This window comes from Heliconius melpomene, chromosome 9, assembly GCF_056956725.1.
Source record: "Heliconius melpomene rosina isolate 202511_hmr_F chromosome 9, ASM5695672v1, whole genome shotgun sequence".
NCBI classification, from domain to species: Eukaryota; Metazoa; Arthropoda; class Insecta; order Lepidoptera; family Nymphalidae; genus Heliconius; species Heliconius melpomene.
The window spans coordinates 5,377,304-5,395,981 of record NC_140397.1 but is presented as its reverse complement, the minus strand read 5'-3'; the positions used below and the strand labels follow the sequence as shown (position 1 = coordinate 5,395,981).

The 18,678-nt window shown below is 33.5% G+C and overlaps 1 protein-coding gene across 1 annotated transcript; it reads right to left on the bottom strand.

The window, feature by feature from the left end:
• Positions 1–15,763: 15,763 nt before the first annotated feature.
• On the bottom strand, positions 15,764–18,406 carry LOC146536344 (uncharacterized). Its single transcript, XM_085190201.1, has one exon. It carries the CDS (start codon positions 17,472–17,474, stop codon positions 16,224–16,226), a length of 1,251 nt encoding a protein of 416 aa, XP_085046327.1. The 5' UTR covers positions 17,475–18,406; the 3' UTR covers positions 15,764–16,223.
• Between the last annotated feature and the right edge of the window lie 272 nt (positions 18,407–18,678).

Here is an 18,678-nt window from a genome sequence, read left to right as displayed (position 1 = left end):
CGGATCCACTATTATAAGCAAAATGTTGCGGGGCACGACGGACGCATGGTGGGCGGCGAACCGTTAATCAGCAAGGATTTTTTAGTACTGTAATTTTAAATCTGTGCTACTAATCTTTTCAAGTACTTATTATTATATATTTAAATGACTATTTCTAGATATTTAAATGACTATTTTTAAACGGAAGAAATTATAAACAAAAACCTACCTACTAATAACTAATACAAAAAATATGAAACCAATATCGCGCTGAAATAATACATTTAACTGAAATTATTCAATATGTGAAACGCATCTAAATTTTCTTTGCTATAGAGGCAGGCGGGTTTTTTATTCGAGCTTGTGGTTAATGCTGTTAAAACAGCGACACCGGTTGGGTAGGCACTACGTACGTACGGCTGCCTGTGAGGAAAATTAAATAGAATGCATCGGCCGGGAATCGAACCCGGGCGGCCCGCGTGGCAGGCGAGCATTCTACCACTGAACCACCGATGACTGCTCATCACGCGCTTGTGTATAAATAAGCTAAACGTCGCGAGGCGCGTTTCGCAGCAAGGATGTTTTAGTATTTTAACAACTTCTAAAGTACTTATTAAAATGAAAAAACTGTAAAAGACAGTTCATCTACATTAAATGGCCAACGTAACTAACATACTTATTTATATGCTGAGAGTAAGGGATAAGTTAAACTTGAGTCGGCACAGCTGATGAGTCAACGGCGTGATGTGTCAACAATTAAATGCGTTTTTCTCTAAAACTATTCGCAATTTCGAAATAGTGTAAAAAGCAAATTTTATCTTCGTTTAACGTAGAAAATTAATAAAGTATTTTAAAGGATAAGGATTAGTACCATTATGGAAAAATATCCCTCACAATAAAAAATATATTGAAATTACTATTTTTAGACAGAAATATGATCACTACACGTTATCCTTAAAAGATAAAAATATGCTCTCGCGGACTTTTTTGTAGATCTTATTAAGAGGAACAATACTCCAGTACATTTTTTTCATGTAGTACTTACCATTAGAGCAGCGCATGCGCGAAAGTGTCTCAACGGGTAGGACTTTATACATATTTATCGTATTTATGTTAATTTACATAAGAATGTATAAATAATAAACTATATATAAACCTTCTACGAAAAATACTCGACCTAATGGCGAAAACCGCATAAAAATCCATTGGGTGGTTTAGAAGAAGAAGAGTTAGAAACAACAGACAGACACGAAAAGCGACTTTGTTTTATAAGATATAGGATAGGATATGTGTGATGTAATGTTATATAGCCTATAGCACTTCTGAAGAATGCAGCTTTCATACAAAACAAAAACATAGTAAATCGGACCAGTAGATCCAGAGATCTTAGCGTTCAAACAAACAAACTCTTCCGCTTTATTATATTAGTATAGATATGGAAATTGGTGTGGGAGTCGTATTAATAGATATATAGTGGGTGATATTAATAAATAGAGGCTGTTCTGGCACAGCATCTAAAGGTGAATAAATTATAGTTTTCATTTTACTCGTTCTGGTGGAAAGACAAACCGCAGCGTTGTGTTCCGCTATTTAAGACGCAATGTCTCAAGAAATTAGGAATGGAACGTCTTAATATTAGGTTCCTTTTGCCTTGCCTTAGATGTATATCTGAAATTATTGTCATTTTTATATTCTGTAAAATCACCGTACGGCGTTAGGTTTCGCTATTCAACACGCAATGTCTCTAAATATGCCTAATAAAAGATAATAACTGTTCGAACTGTTCTCATAAAGACACTGCCATTTTCAACTTTCCACCGAATTTTCGAGGCATTATGTGTTTAGTGGCGGAACTTAACGTCGCGTTTTGCCACTAGAGCGACTAAATAAATATATTTAATATTTTCTTTTTCTCGAGATTGAATCAAACCCCCCTTTATTCTAAATGGAGGATAAATAAGAAACAATCCAGTGTATTATAAAAACAATCATATTAACAGAATAGAAGTGAATATCGTAGCGGGAACGGGCGCCGCAACCACATAAATATAAACATTGAAAAGCAAATAAAAACAAAATAACTGTCTGTGGATATAACATTTTAAAACATAGACAATAAAGAAAATAATAGTTTAAAGTGGTAGTAGTATTTGAGGCCAGTCGCGATAGTTTGTGGGTTCGATTCCCACTCGAGGCAACTAAATATGTAATATTCTCATTATTGCCTCGCCAAGCGACCAACTCGCACTTGGCCGGTTTTTTTAACACTTACGGATACACACACTTTTTATTTTTATATAATTTACATTCAAATTTCTTTTAGCAATTTCATAAAGCAGGATAGGCAGATAGAACCTGGTGTCCAGATACTCCATTTTGACCTCTTCCTCCTTTCTTTACTTAATTGTGATATGTGTATGCCTTCTAAGTGGGTACTCGAGTAGGTTATATAGGACCACTCATCACACTACCCACTTAAACCTCCTGGACCGCCACTGGCCGAGGCTACGATTAAGGCATTCTTCAATAAACCTGGCGGAACCTCTACCGTCCTGCTGTCGTAACAAGTGTTAAATGGCAGAACTCAACGCCGCGTCAAATATTTCACTTTATATTATAGAACATTTTAATTGAATCGTTAATTTTCTATTATATTGACATTATTAATAACAAACACACATCATTGTTAAGGCAATTAGTGTGTTAATTTAGTTGCTAATTGATTTAAATAGTTCTATGCATTTATGATTTGAAATTTGGTAGTTTGTTTGGAAGCTTATAAATTGTCTCACTTTACTGCTTTTCTCTATTTAATATGTACGAGAAATATAAGTAGGTAAATGTAAACACGAGGTTCCCTAGTAGTAGTAGCCCTCTTCCTACACGACTATGTACGGGATACTGAGTGATGCTAAAAAATCTTTTTTTTTATTTCCTCGTTGATCGAAGACGTTCCACACAAGACTTTTCAGTCTTTTGCGGTTCTCTGTCTTTAACGGATCATCCTTCGAGCCACCTTCTTCGAAGCATCTGCTGCAGGCTGCAATAATTAAATTACAAAGGTAATATGTTTCACAATAGGTTCACTCTACAAAGAACACCTGGTGTAAAAACCTTCCGTTCTCCGTCTTCCATTCAAATCAGACACATTGCGTGTTGAGTAGCGGAATTACCACACTTCGCTTTTCCTTATGAAAAAAGTATATAATGAGGCCAACTGTGGCGCAGAAGCACAAGTGACTGTAATGTCGAGACAAGTCGCGGCGTTGAACTCCGCAATGCCTTCAAAATTCGCTGGAAAGTGGAGAACAGAAGTGTAGGAAGCCATTCATACTGTGCGGGATTCACCGTGAAACTAATAGTGAACACTTTAAAAACAATTATATTTTGTAAATGTGTTTTTACTAAAGCAATTTAAATAGAGAGCGTGCCTCAGCTTATTTTTTTTTAAACGTTAATAAGCAAAAGAGCCTCTTAAATTAACCAGAACTATACAAAAAAAAAGGAAACGGAAAAGTTACAAATTATTGTAAAAAGAAATTAATATTTTTATATGAAAAAAAATGAGTTTAATTAAAATTTCGTCTTAATTTCGCCTCAATTTCAATCCAACAGTCCCGAAATGAACATTAAATTTTCATCAAAGTAAAGCCAACGACTAATAAAACGGTTTCCGAATATGATAATTTTAACTAACTGTTCCGAATATAACGATTTCGCTTCCGTTGAATAATTTTACGGAACTAACCGAGTTGCCAACTATTGGCCAGTGTTTACTTAGTTCCACATTCATTGATATGGCACTGGCATAATGAAAATTATATTTTGTAATTATAAAACCAGCTTCACGCTGTATCCGCATATAACAGGGTAGGCAGAGAGAACCTAGTGTTAAGACACTCCGTTCCCCCCTTTCCGCCAAATTCTGATCATCAGAGATTCGGGCCGTACGCTACGAATGGCAAATATTTGTGTATTTGCATTATTTCAGCTTTACGCCTTACGGCCCAGAGCATCTAAAGAACATCCAGAACCTCAAGGCACCAATTTCTGTTTTCCGTCTGATTTCCAGAGAACTCTATATGTTGAGTTGCGTAACTCAACACCGCGGTCTCTCTTGCCGAAATATGTAATTTACAAATTAGCAAAAAAAGCTCTATAAAACATTTATTATAGCACGTATTTTTAACCAAAACACAACCATGGCCAACCAGAAAATGTATTCATAAATAATTGCAAACGTTAATTTAGCAACAAATTAGAAATTATGATAATATATAAATAGAGCCTTACTTCGAAATATGGGACCACTTTTAGCCTAGACAGTCTAACTGCAATATTGTCGCTAATATGTAGAAGAATTAACTTAATAAATATATAGAAAAATTAAGTTTTTCTTGTTATATATTTGCGATTGAAAAGTTGTTACATATTTCATCAGAATGTAACCAGAAGTTCATAGAAAATCAGTAAAATGTGAAATCTTTGCACAATTACATTACATTTAAAAAAATTGATTAAGTACATAAATAGCTTCTTTTTACCCTGACGATATACCCCCTTACACTAATATAAAAATACGTGTGGTGGGCAGAGGAAACATGGGAACTTTCTGTTAAGTCACTTCCGCTTCTCAGTGTCTACCAAAATCTGGAAGTTTAGTGGCGGAGTGGCATCTAGTGGAAATCGAACCCATAATCATCGCGTTTACAATCACCTTGCAACCAACAGGCCAAGTTACATTAATTATTCATACGTCCCAGTCACTCTGTCGCCCACGTGGGGTCACTCTAATTTATCTATTTCCATAACATAACAAACAAACCAAGCAGAAACAATTTAAACTAGACAATTGCAGTTTCCAGGTCATTCGAATATATTCCCATATTGTTTCTACAGTTATAACACATTTGGACTAAAACATTTAAATATTTGAACGGGGTTTAATCGTGCATAAAAATTGGGTGAAATTTTGTTTTTAGAGAGAATATTCTACTTTGTTTAATTTTAAATTTTAAATTAAACATTTTCATATTGTTTTTTAAATAAAATTCTAAATTCTATACTTTCACGCTTTACCCGCTTATAGCAGGATAGGTTTAATATAAAGGTACTGAGTTCTCCCTTAAATATTTTAGTTATTAAGACAAAAATAGCAGAATATTAAATATAATACTATATTTGTAATTCAATAATTTCGTTATTTAAAGTAGGTAGATTTATAGTTAATTCGGAGATATGGGCGTAGCCTCCGCGTGGGAAGGTGTGGTTAGCCCCACTTTCATCAAAGTACTATTTCAACTTAAAAATTAACTACCAGATTAATAAGCTAATTTACTGTTATTTATTATTTCAGTAAAATTTAAAATGAATCTATGTAATTTTATATTGGCTATACCTAAGTTACAAAAAAAATGACTCTTTCAAGGAAAGTATAGAAATTATGTCTACGGGTTATAATTATGTATACTCTAAATTATAAATTATATAAGCCTAAATACGAATTCCTTACTATTAATATTAAAATTAGAAGAGTTCCACTGACCATCCTCCATCTCTCTGCTCGGCTCCATCATCAGACCAGCTCGATGATACCTTATTATTATACACTCACCTAAGCTTCGTAAATGACTCAAAGCAGTTCCTCAGATTTTCTTACATGGTTACAAAGCTATAGTTACAAGTACAAATCCACTTTACGGAACACTACACCAGTATGCAAACGTCCAAACGTCATGCAAGATGGACCATTTGCATGGCATACCGTTTGAAAACACTCGCCGTCCTGCATCGTCACGTGTACGGTGTAGTCTGCCGGGTAGAGTGGCCATGTTGAAGGATCTTGATGATTATTTTAAAAATATGTAATGAATAATAATATAAAATGTTTTCCTTGTTTTAGTTGAGCGCAGCGTTGAGTTTCGCTTTCCCCTTCGCCAACTAACAGGTGCGTTGTGCAAAAATTTTTAATCCGCCATTTTGTTGTGGCGTCCATTTTGGAAAAACAACAATATCTGTCATTTCATTGATTATATGTCGTTTTATTATCGTCAAAACTGATATCGTAATTCAAATTTCGGCTCTATAGGTATGTGGGTCAAATTGATCTAGCAAGATTTCACAAGCACACGAACTCACTAATACAGGAAGTGAAATAAAAGCTTTTAGATTAAAAATGAGTACTGTTCATCTATTTAAGTTCACGTATTACCTTTTTTACACTTTAATAAACTTTCTCGTTTTTATTCCAGCTATAAGCCAATATTTTTTATATTCTGAGGCCAGTCGTGGCGCTCTGGTGTCGAGGCAAAAGTTCCGCCACTCAACACGCAATGGCTCCAGAATACAGCGGAAAGTGGAGAACGGAGTGTCTTAACACTAGGTTCCCTTTGCCTACCCTGCTAAGTGCGGGATACAGCGTGAAACTGATTTATAAGTCAATATCATATCAAAATACAATCCAGCGGTCTAATAACCTCGAGAGACAGTACAGACAATATGTAAATATGGTGGCCCTACAGACGTGCGGCCGGCAGCGCCTCGAAGCGCGTAAGCAATTATGTTTCCAAGTGCACAGTCGCCCACACTCGCCTTTGTCTCTAACAAATTTTACATTTATTGTCCAAGTACGAGTCCTTGTGTTTCTGTTATGTAGATTTCATATAAAATTATAAAATATATTAAAGCTAATAACGTCGTCGTAGTCCAATTGGAGTCTAGTCTAGCTAGAAGAAACTCTACCATTAGTATATGAACCGTTCCTTTTCTTCTATCGATCATCGATGTGTTTCGCTGATGTCGAACCCAGGACCTCTTATTCTGTGAAACTAGTATTAACTGCGCCAAAATGGCTACACAGTACTCGCTACACGTAATTTAACAACAAATTGATGAAATAATAAAACATTTAAAAAACAATGTGCTTTTTCTTTGAAATTTAGTATAACAATTTAAAAAAAACATGAAAATATTGTCAGCCATTAAGCTAAAATACGAGTATCATTACATGTGAACATATACCAGAGGGAAATCAGGCCACATGCTTGATGAACTGGTTTAAAATATATAAAAATATACATACCAGATGTAATTATGTATATCAGAGGGAACAGAGGGCTATATTTCCAAATTTTCCAAATATTTCGTATACAGTAGCGGCACCTGTCTGTCTACCAGAGCCCGAAAATGATATTCCACCACTCAACACTCTATACTCCAGAAAGTAGGTAGTGTCTTAACAGCAGGCTCCCTCTGCCTACCCTGCTTATTGCGGGATAAAGCGTGAAGCTGAAAAAAAAGATGAAGTGATAATATTACTATGTATTAAATATGTACATTGGTAAGTCAAACTATCCTTTAATTTTTATGACCTACATTTAAACTCTAACTGAACAAAACTAAATTAGATAAAATTTTGTATATAGGTACATAAAGATTCCTTTGAAGTTATACGGCAGGACGAAGAAGGGTTATCCCGTAATTCCTACGAGAACGAGGATAAACGCTATTTTTTAGTGTAGGTTCGATTCCCATTTGAGGGAATGAGATAATTACATTTTCTATCGATTCGCGCCATCATGAAATGTTTCTAAATTTGAATTTCTAAATTTGAGAAAAGGAGTGTCTTAACTCTAGGTTCACTCTGCTCTATTATATTTAGGTTACAGTTTAGATCTAAAAAAATACCGAGGCCATCATATTTGCGTTCCAGAACACATTTTATGTACAAATAATAAAAACATATTAATTCACCAAACATCGAGATGAACATGATGAGAGTAAGCATAAACGTGGTCATAAAAGTTACGAGTACAAGAGAAACATCTGCTAGTAATAAAATATATATCAAATTAATTATTTATAAGGAATTATATTTATGTAAGTTAAGGCCGTATGACCGTAAACACGACGGTGACGGGTTCAATTCCCAATGGGGGGAATGGAATTATTTTCATAAGCCAAAATGGGTGGAAAAATAAAAAATCAGCTTTACGCTGTATCCCGCCCACAGCAGGATAGGCAGAGAACATAGTGATAAGATATCCCACTTTCCGCCAAAATTTTGGAGACATTGCGTATAGGAACTCAACGCCGGGCCTTTGCCTTCTTGCTGGAGCGAAGAAATGAAAATATTAAGAAATAACAATTCATTCCCTCGAGTACCAGGACACCCTCGTGGCCTTGGGTCACAACGGAATATTTATTTGAATAAGTGTATATTTTTTCTTTAGTGTTAGTTTAGTGCTAGTGTTAAGACTAGATAAAAATGTATACATAGAACCTAGATGTATTTTAAAGACAAGATAAAAAATAAAATTGAAAATCTCTTGTTCCTAGCCGCAGGATCAGCCTCCAAGTAATCAACAAGTTCCTTTATCAAAACTTAATTGCCCATAAAGCCAATATTTCACTTGCCTGAGTCTCCTCAAACAGAGCTTAGAGACTAACTTCAACTTTACTAACCAAGTATTGAAGGGAAATTTACTTTTAGTTACAAGTAATAATGTAATTTTATATAATACATTTATTTTTTGAAAATGGAGAACAGAAGTGTCTTAACGAGAGAGAAGTGTTACTAGGTTCCTAGGTTCCCTCTGCCTACCCTGCTATGTGCTAATTTATAAATTCTGAATATATATCACTAAATAAAGAATTAACTATGGATATTTCAGAGTACATTCATCATACTTGTTTCATAATATTTTTTTGGAATAATATGTCTATATCATATATATATATTGTAACCCCTAAATTAATATATGTAATAAACAGTCGATTAGTACAATCAAAAGTAAGTCAAAAGTTATTCCAAATTATTTAGAAAACGTCTAAAAATTGAAATCTAGCTAGATTTGATAAACGTTTCCAGCGGTTTTCATAACTTTTCCAAAAAGCTTTAACATATTCCTACCACTTCTTATCTTTATTAAATGAAAAATTCATAATAATAAAACGAGATCCATTAAAATTCTATAGAAGTTACAATTGAATGAATATTTACACTGATGGAATACTGTTTAAATAAGTTAAATGTGACCCAACGAATAATTTACGTTAACTCGTTTACAGTGATGAAATAAAGTAAACGTTTTTATATATTGTAATTGAAAATGCATTATTATTATAGCAAAAAGGGTTTAAAGTTTATGTCAAAGAAAAATGTTAATAATACTAGATGACACAGTGGCGCAGTAAGCTCATGTTTTATGTTGATTGTGGGTTTGAATCCAGAAGAATCAAATAATAGGTAGAAATATCGTTTGTTATTAAATGATTTTAGTCTACTCGTACTATATCAAAATTAACATATTAATGTTCAATAGAAATATGCTTGGAAAAGTTTTTTTAACTTTTTCCCCCTTCATAGTAGGAGCCTAGGAACCTAGTGTTAAGACACTCCGATACGGTTTAACTCGTTCACAGAGCAAGGCAATGAAAATACTAAATATTCCAATCACCCGAGTGGGAATCGAACTCACAACCGTCGTATCGTCCCATCGACGGCGTCAAAATTCAATATTAATTACTTATCTATTAGTTCTATATATAAAAACTAGGGGACGCGCACAGCTTCGCTTGCTTATTTAGGGGTGAATTCTAGAAAACCATGGAACACATGTTCATGATTAAATTTTTTTTCCATACAAACTTTCAACCGCTATTTCACCCCTTTAGGGTTAAAATTTTTCAAAATCCCTTCTTAGTGGATGTCCAGATTACGAAAGTAAACATCTGACCAAATTTCACGTTTCTACGCACAGCGGTTACGGCTGTGCGTGCGTCTTACCTCAGTCAGTGAGGACAAGTCCTTTTATATATGTAGATATCGAACTTAAGCTTCCATAGTAAGTACATAACATATGTTGTCTAGAATATAGTACAAACTTCTGTTGAGTGATATAGAATTAAATGATAACAAAGTAGCAAGTACTCGTAGCTCTAGAAAAGAGCAACATGTTTACTTGGTCTCAGCCGGCAGAGACATCAGCCGCTATACATATAAATATGCTGTTGTTTCTTTTAGATGCATTCTTGGTTCAATTATGTGTACACTTTATTTTAACGTTTGTTTTAAGAAAATAAAAAAAAATCAGTTTCACGCTGTTTGTGCGGGATACAGCAGGGTAGGGAAGATAGTGATAGGATACTCCGTTGCCCCATTTTTCGCCGATTTCTTAAAGCATTGCGTGTTAAGTAACTTTTAATAATTTTAAAAAATATTTCATTTTCTGGGGATTTTGAGATCTGGGAGTGGGGATTGAACCCACAACCAGTCGCGTTTACAGTCACACATTTATGCATCTGCATCACGACTTGCCTTAAAAGTACAAATATAAAAGATATATTTTCATTTAAAATCATAAAAAACATATAGATACTTCGATATCTTCATAGAACCTCAATTCTTAGTCTGGTAGAATAACTCTTTTCTCGAGTATGAGATAATAGTAATATCTCTAGAATATAGAAAAGAATATTATATCGCTATTTTTTACATTTCTTTTAATATTGATAAATATACTAATAAAATAAAAATATTTAGAAAACTAAATACGAAACCTAGTTAAACTTTCTAATTGAGAATTTACTTTTTTAAAAATAAAATACTAATTTAAATTAAAACTATTTAATACGTCTGATCGATTTGGAGATCACAACAATATTAATTCTTAAAGTTAAAAGTATTTGTATTACAAAAGTTATAATGTATTGCGACATTTAACATGAATTTTACGAAACAATAAAAGTGCTTATAACAATAATGGGAATACTCCGGTGGTCTCGCTGAGCCAGCGGAATAATCTCGCTTAACCTAATACTGAGGGTTTGGGTGAGTGCATAACTCCTCCCTCCCTAAGTGCGAAATTATCGGGTTGTTCATTTTTAATAACTTTCCGATGATTTCGCGAACAATTTATATGTAAGATTTTAGAACGAAAAATATAAAGTAAAAATGAGAGTATACATAAAAGAAATAAAAATATAAAGATGTAAATTAAAATTTCACTGACTCTAGGATGTCTTTCACTATTAATGATTTCACTATCACTGAAAACACTTTGCTTTAGTACCGCTGACATATATTTTACTTCATCCAAATTGATTCCTCTCATATTGAGTACGCGTGTACTGGATAATACAGGGGCTCTAGCCATAGGCAGCTGTGGCAAAACTAAATCTTGCTTGGTTGCCACAGGATCACTCTCCATGAGGTTGACATGACTACGAATCTTTATATTCTTTACCTCAACATTACATGGTTCGTCTAAGGTCATAACATAAGTCCCAATAATAGAATACTTATTGACATCCCCATTACAGGTTTGAGTTAGGGTGTTTCTAAATTTTGAAAATAGTATCCAACTTGCGGATGTGATTCTTTGGACCCTTATATTCTCTATGTCAATCTCTCTTTGTTCACATTGTGTTAAGTTATCTTCGAATTTTAAGAGCTGCTCGATACAAGTTATCTCAGGATAAAGAGTTTGATGATCTTCGTTACACAAGAATTGTTCTCCAGCAGCAAGTGACCGGCATGGTTTTAGGATCGGTAAGTATTTCGTACCCTTTGCCAAGAGGTAGGGATATTTAGGGATAATGGAAAATGTTTTATTTTCTGATTTACGAAAAATAGGTAAGGAATATAATTTATAATAATTATAAGTAATGTTATCTGTAATTGGAATCTCCATTATAAACGTAATCTGGTTTTGCTTAATATATGATTTAATATTGATTGTTTCCTCTAGTTTTACCAAATTTTCCGCACTCGGCGTATATAATAAATTTTCAGTTTGAGATATTAAAACTAAATGTTGTAATAGTTCAGTAGAATTAATAATACTTTGATGTAATATGGATATTTTACTGAAAGCTAATGCAGTCTCTATTTCTCCTAACTTAATGAATATAGTACGAAAGTTACTTACGAACAAATTAAAAAGACTTACTATATATGTGGTATACACTAAATGATTATCCTTAGAAACTAACTCCTTGATCATAGATTCAACAATTTTCAAACGCTCATTTAATACAAAAGAATTTTGATTCAAAACTTCAGTAGTATTTATAAAACTATCAAGCATTTTAGATATTAAAGTAAATTTGTTCCTCATTGTAGTTTGATCATTTGCGAGCTGAGAAATGATTTTTTCATATCTTACAGCGTCATTATAGTCTAAATTCCCAGTAATAATTTTAATAAGAGAACCTAATGGATTGAAAAGGCCTCTCTTGAAACGTTTTTGTGGAACTAGCTGTTCATATTTCTGTACGGTGATGTCGCGAATATATTCAACGTGAAATCTTGCAACTTGGAAATCACGTAAGTAAGAAATATTTTTATTAATTAAATTGTTAAATTCATTGTATTTATTTATGACAAAGTTTAAATCATCATATATTTTATTTAAATTTAAAACCTTAATTATAGTCCAGTAATCTGTTTGAAGATACGCCTGACCTTCTTTTACAGGATACACACCTGGATTATTTTCAAGAGATTGCAGATGAAGGGCCAGCACAGATCCCATTATCATCAGTATCAGCAAACACCACCTGCGGAGGGCGTTTTATATTTTTAACGGGAACTTTAGATTTTCTTTGACCAATTTGTATCGGTATAACATTATTTAAATCCTTTCCTATAATTTTGGCCTTATGATATCGCGGTTTATCCTTGCTTTTCCGTTTATTAACGTCTTTTGTAAATATAATTTTTCCTAATGGAAGATCTATTTCATCTTCACCACCTCTACTTTCCTTTACCTTCTGCTTAATTTCAATAATTTTTTCGGCTAAGTGTTTATATAATACTTTTAAACGTTTTGCATGATCTTTAACCAATTGCTGTATGTATTGCTTCTCTAAATCTATATCAAATAAACTACTTGAATCCGTATGACCAAATACTACTTCGAAAGGGGTTAGACCTGTGACAGAATGGATAGAACTATTATAGGCAATAATGGAATACATCATCACTGATGCTGCATCCGTGCATTTCTCTTCGTATTTCGCGCATCTATAAATTTCATTAATAGTAGAATGTAAACGCTCAATCAATCCCATCGAATTAGAGTTGTTAGGGGAGCCGATATGGATTTCGATTTTATGGAAACTCAAAAATTCTTTCATTAATTCATTATTAAATTCGCTACCAGGATCGGAACTAATCTTTTTAGGGGTACCATAAAATGAAAAATATTTCATAAGTGCACGAACTACTTCCGCGGTTGATCTATTATCTATTGAAATGGCTTGACCCAATTTACTAAATGCATCTATAATAGTCAAATAGTAATTTCCTTCTATCTGAAAAAGATCAATGAATAATTCTTGAAACGGGGCGTCTTGTGTTTGAGTCAACTGTAAAACAGGTTTAAAAGGTTTTCTATCGTATTTCATTTTACAGCATGTTTCACAAGCGTTAATAATGGCTGAAATGGTTTCTTGCATATTGTGCCAAAAATAATTCCTACGTATACTTGCTAGAGTTTCCTTAATACCGCGGTGACATGTTTTACCTTGGTGATGTTTTAATACGATAGCTTTTTGTTCCTTTTCATTTTCTATAAAAATTACTCGCTCTGTACATTCGAATAATAGAACGGTATCCTTCCTAAATAATTCTATGACAATACTAGTAAACTGTTTCCGATGTTCATTATTTTCAAAATAAATGAAATACTTGGTTTTTGGTTTAATATACTCCTTTAAAAATTGTTTAACTAAATCTCTATTATAAGTGGGTAAAAATACTTCTAACACCTTTTGCTTTTCACGTGAAAGATCGCGAACTTGTATATTATTCTTAAACCATGTATATACTAGAATTTGATTAGGCTTTGTGTCTATTGCTTCGTGCAATATTGGTATACCTGACGATTCTATGATATTAGCGGAATGAACTGTGTCTGTTTTGGATGTTTCAGACGGTGACCTAACCGGATAGTCACATGTCCTAGGTGAACTCGGCACTGATAAAGTTTCGGAATCGGAAAGGGTTATAGGTTTTTCCCTAGAACTACATTCTGATATAGACATTGTACTAGAGTCATTGCGTTGCCGTAGCCCTTTCTCTTTCTTATCAAAATTTACTATCATAGAGTCTTTTTCATCGTCTGAATGTGTGGCATTTACTCTAATTCTTGACAAAGCGTCCGCATTTAAATTTTGGTTTCCCTTTTTATAAACTATTTCGTAATCGTAGTCCTGAAGTCGAAGGCGCCAACGAGTAAGTTTACTACTTGTATCTTTTTGTGAGTTCAGCCATGATAAAGGCTTATGATCGGTGTATATCATGAATTTCTTACCGTAAAGATATGGCCTAAAATGTTTTATAGCCCAAACAATAGCAAGACATTCGCGTTCTATTGTACTATATCGAGATTCCGTGTCACTTAAGGTACGACTAGCATACGCGATTGGTTTATCGCTACCAATGGGACCCTGGGATAGAACTGCTCCTAACGCGACATTAGAAGCATCAGTAGTCAAAATAAAAGTTTTATCAAAATCAGGATACTGCAAGAGGGGTGCATTTGTTAAAAGTTCCTTACATTTGTTGAATGCATCCATATAATTTTTATCTAAGACAATTTTATTTCGTTTTTTTAAGCAAGACGTTAATGGTTTTGTAACATGAGCAAAATCTTTAATGAACCGCCTATAATATCCAATGAGACCTAAAAACGATTTTATTTCAGTTGTCGTCTTGGGTATTGGGTAATTTAATACGGCAGTAATTTTATCGTCATTTGGTTTAAGACCGTCTTTTGTTATTGTATGTCCAAGGTAAATTACTTCTTTTCGTAGAAATTCCGATTTATCTAGTTGGATTTTTAAATTCGTCTGTCTAAGTCGGTCAAAAATGGTTCTTAATTTTTGAATATGTTCATCTAGGCTAGCTGAAAATATAATGACATCATCTAAATAGACCATACAATGTATTCCCTGTAACCCTCTTAATATACTATCCATAGCCCTTTGGAATGTTGCTGGGGCTGTTTTTAAGCCAAACGGCATTCTAAGGAATTCATAATGGCCATGTTGCGTGCTAAAAGCCGTTTTCTTTATGTCTTGCTCGTCTACCTCTATCTGATGGTAACCACTTGCCAAGTCAAGCGTAGTGAAGTATAAGCTTTTGCCAAGTTTGTCCAGTAGGTCAGTAATATTAGGTAGTGGGTAACGATCGTCAACAGTCACTTCATTAAGACGTCGATAATCGACTACCATACGCCATTTTACTAAACCTGATGCATCACGCTTTTTGGGAACTAAATGAACAGGTGCATTCCACGGGGAATGTGATTCTCTTATTACATTATCTTGGAGTAATTTTTCAACTTGTCTATTAATTTCGTCTGCTTGCGCAGGAGCTTGCCTATATGGTCTTATAAAAATAGGATCTTCACTCTTAGTTCGGATTTTATGTTTAACTTCGTTGGTAAAACTTAAGGGTAGTTCATCACAATAAAATATATCCCTATATTCGTGACATAATTCTAGTATTCTAGTACGTTCAGTTTCGTTAGTGTGGTCTAATCTAAGTTTTTTTAAATTTTGTTTCAATATTTCGTCGGTGTCAGTCATTGTTTCGTTATTATTTTTTATGAAGTTACATTCTGAAATATTAATACTCGATGTTTTAAACGCTTTGCTAATAGTCAAAGTCATAGGTCTATCTAAAGTGTTTTGAATTATTGTTGATGCATATCCATTAATACAATTTACTAATGCAGAAGGCATTCGTATACCAGGTGTAAACTCTTCAAATTCAATTACTGCTTCTCCCGTGTGTAAATCAGTAGGGATCTTTACTCGTTGTTCACACCGAGGTTGTAAATGAACGAGATAATTCAAATTATTAATTATAGGAATGTCAGTGGTCTTAGTTCTCAGTAATAAATGTTTGAGGTCAATAATTGCGTCCAATTGTTTAAGTAAATCGTTTCCAATAAGTCCGTCATAGCGTTCATCTACATCATATAAATGAAATTTATGATAATCTGTAGTATTAAAAGTCGGAAATAAGGGAATTTCAATAATTTCTTTGTGTAGGCTAGAAGCATGTGTGCTAATAACTTTAAAAGGTTCATATTTAATAAAATTATGAAAATATTGGTAAGCAATACGGGGGCTAATAAACGAGCGAGTGCTGCCAGTATCAATCATTAATTTTGCATTAATTTCTGGAATAAAAATATGAGGTAATTTAAGATTCGGGTCACAATTTAATTCTATGATTTCTTCTTTTGCGAGGCTTCTGTTTGAAAATTTTCCTCGGCTGGTGGAGTTACAATATAATTGTCTATTTCGTCAATAGGTGCATAAGGCACGTCCTCAACATACGGTTCGTAATTCATATAGTCATAAGGATCATAATCGTAGTAATAGTCGTATTCCAAATTTTCATTTTGTAAATCAGTTTCATTTAACCTAAAACCTTGTTGCGCTATTTGAGGTCGCGGAGGTGCCGTTCTCATAGATATGTCAGTTGATTCTAAGCGGTTATTCTGAGGTGGTCTTTGACCAAACTGTTGTGGTGTCATAGTACGATTTTGGGGATGCTTATACCCAAATTGCGGATTTTGGGGTGGCCTATACCCGAATTGTGGATTTTGGGGAGGCCTATACCCGAATTGTGGATTTTGGGGAGGCCTATATCCGAATTGTGGATTTTGGGGAGGCCTATACCCGAACGGTTGAGGCTTTAGTAATGTTTGCTGCGGTTTATATTCAAATTTTGGTTGTTGTGTAAATTGAGGTCTAATAGTATGGATTCCAAAATTAAATTTTTGCTGAGGGGTAAGATTATTTTGTGTAAATGACGACCCTGCGACGTTAGGTGTTAGCCTCGGGGCCGTTGAATTATTAAGAATGCGATTACGAAGTTGATATTGTTCATGAAAATTAACCTCCTCTAAAACTATTGATAGAGCTTGTTCTAATGTACTAGGTGATTTAAGTCTCACAATACGCACCATATTTTCTGGTAAATTATAGAGAAAAACATTTACGGCTGTGTGGTTATAAATAGCAATTTTCGCATTTTTAACTTCTTCATCTGCCGATAAATTTACTTTAGATATTAACAGGGACCGAATATTTTGTATTCTGTTACAAAACTCTAAATAACTTTCCCCTGATTTAATTTTACATGATTCGAGAGAAATTTTTATACATTCTTCGCTACGAGGGTCACCAAAATGTTGTTCCAATAATTCTTTTAACTCAGGCCACGTCTCTATATCCTCACGTTCAGATAACAACGCGGCGGCATCATCTATTAATCTACTAGTTATAGCATGTAAAACATAAATATTCTGCTGCTGATGACCACGAAATTTATTTATAATGTACTCACATTTTCTAAAAAATAAATTTAATATTCTTTTGTCGCCACCGAAAAGAGGAATTAGTCGTAACATTTCATTGGGTATTGGTACTACGGTATTTGACGCTAAAGGAATTTCTCGCGATTGTTCCATTTTGTAGAGTAAAAATTAATAGAGAGCTCTGAAGTTTCAAATCAATTACAATTATTTTTAACTAATTTAACACACACAAAAATATAAAATATATCAAAAACACATACAACAATTATGTATATAAAATAGCACACAGTAAATTAAAAATATAAAAATAGTAGGAAAATAAAACACAATAAAATAATAATTATTTTTTTTTTATTTTATTTCATAATACATAAAAACAATTACGATCGATTTTTAGATCATTAATTATTATATATATATTTTTCTTTAATTACTAAAATATTTTAATAATATTACTTCTAGACGTTAATTAGTCTATGGAGATACTTTTCTTAGAACTACAGGTTTAATAGAGTTTTATATTAAAACCAGATACGTTATAATGCGAGACGTTCAATCCCAAAATAACGCCACTTATATTTATTGTAAATCTCAAATAGAATGTGGGAATATAAGAAAAAGGAAGGCAAAGAGTTTTACTTACCGACCGATCGCTGATCCCATCTTCTTGTTCAACTTATTTCTTTGGTTCGTGGATAGCCTAAGTCTATTCGCACTGTACTCGCGATTTTTGGGCGAATTTGGACACCCAAATCTACAAGACACGCAGACCTTTGATAGACTATCCTACCGGCTGCGCCAGTTAAACTTTCTAATTGAGAATTTACTTTTTTAAAAATAAAATACTAATTTAAATTAAAACTATTTAATACGTCTGATCGATTTGGAGATCACAACAATATTAATTCTTAAAGTTAAAAGTATTTGTATTACAAAAGTTATAATGTATTGCGACATTTAACATGAATTTTACGAAACAATAAAAGTGCTTATAACAATAATGGGAATACTCCGGTGGTCTCGCTGAGCCAGCGGAATAATCTCGCTTAACCTAATACTGAGGGTTTGGGTGAGTGCATAACTACCTCGTCTCTTGTTTACCGTCCAAGCGCTCGTCCACGAATAAGCCATATATTCCTATCGACGGACGTCAAAATTCTTATAAGCTTGTTACAATGTGCAACTGTCCTTATTCTTAAGAGTCACAGGTTCAAATCCCGCTACGCTCAAATTTAAACATCCTTAAACAATTTTCCATTGCATTGCCAACTATTAAACTAATATCAATAAAATTAATTCAAAAAGTAGTTAATTAAGTGATTGAACTAAACTAAATTATTCCGATCCGCAATGCAAT

Bases quoted from the DNA above. Each gene is read 5' to 3' on its own strand.
- LOC146536344 (XM_085190201.1), bottom strand. From the start codon at position 17,474: ATGGAACAATCGCGAGAAATTCCTTTAGCGTCAAATACCGTAGTACCA.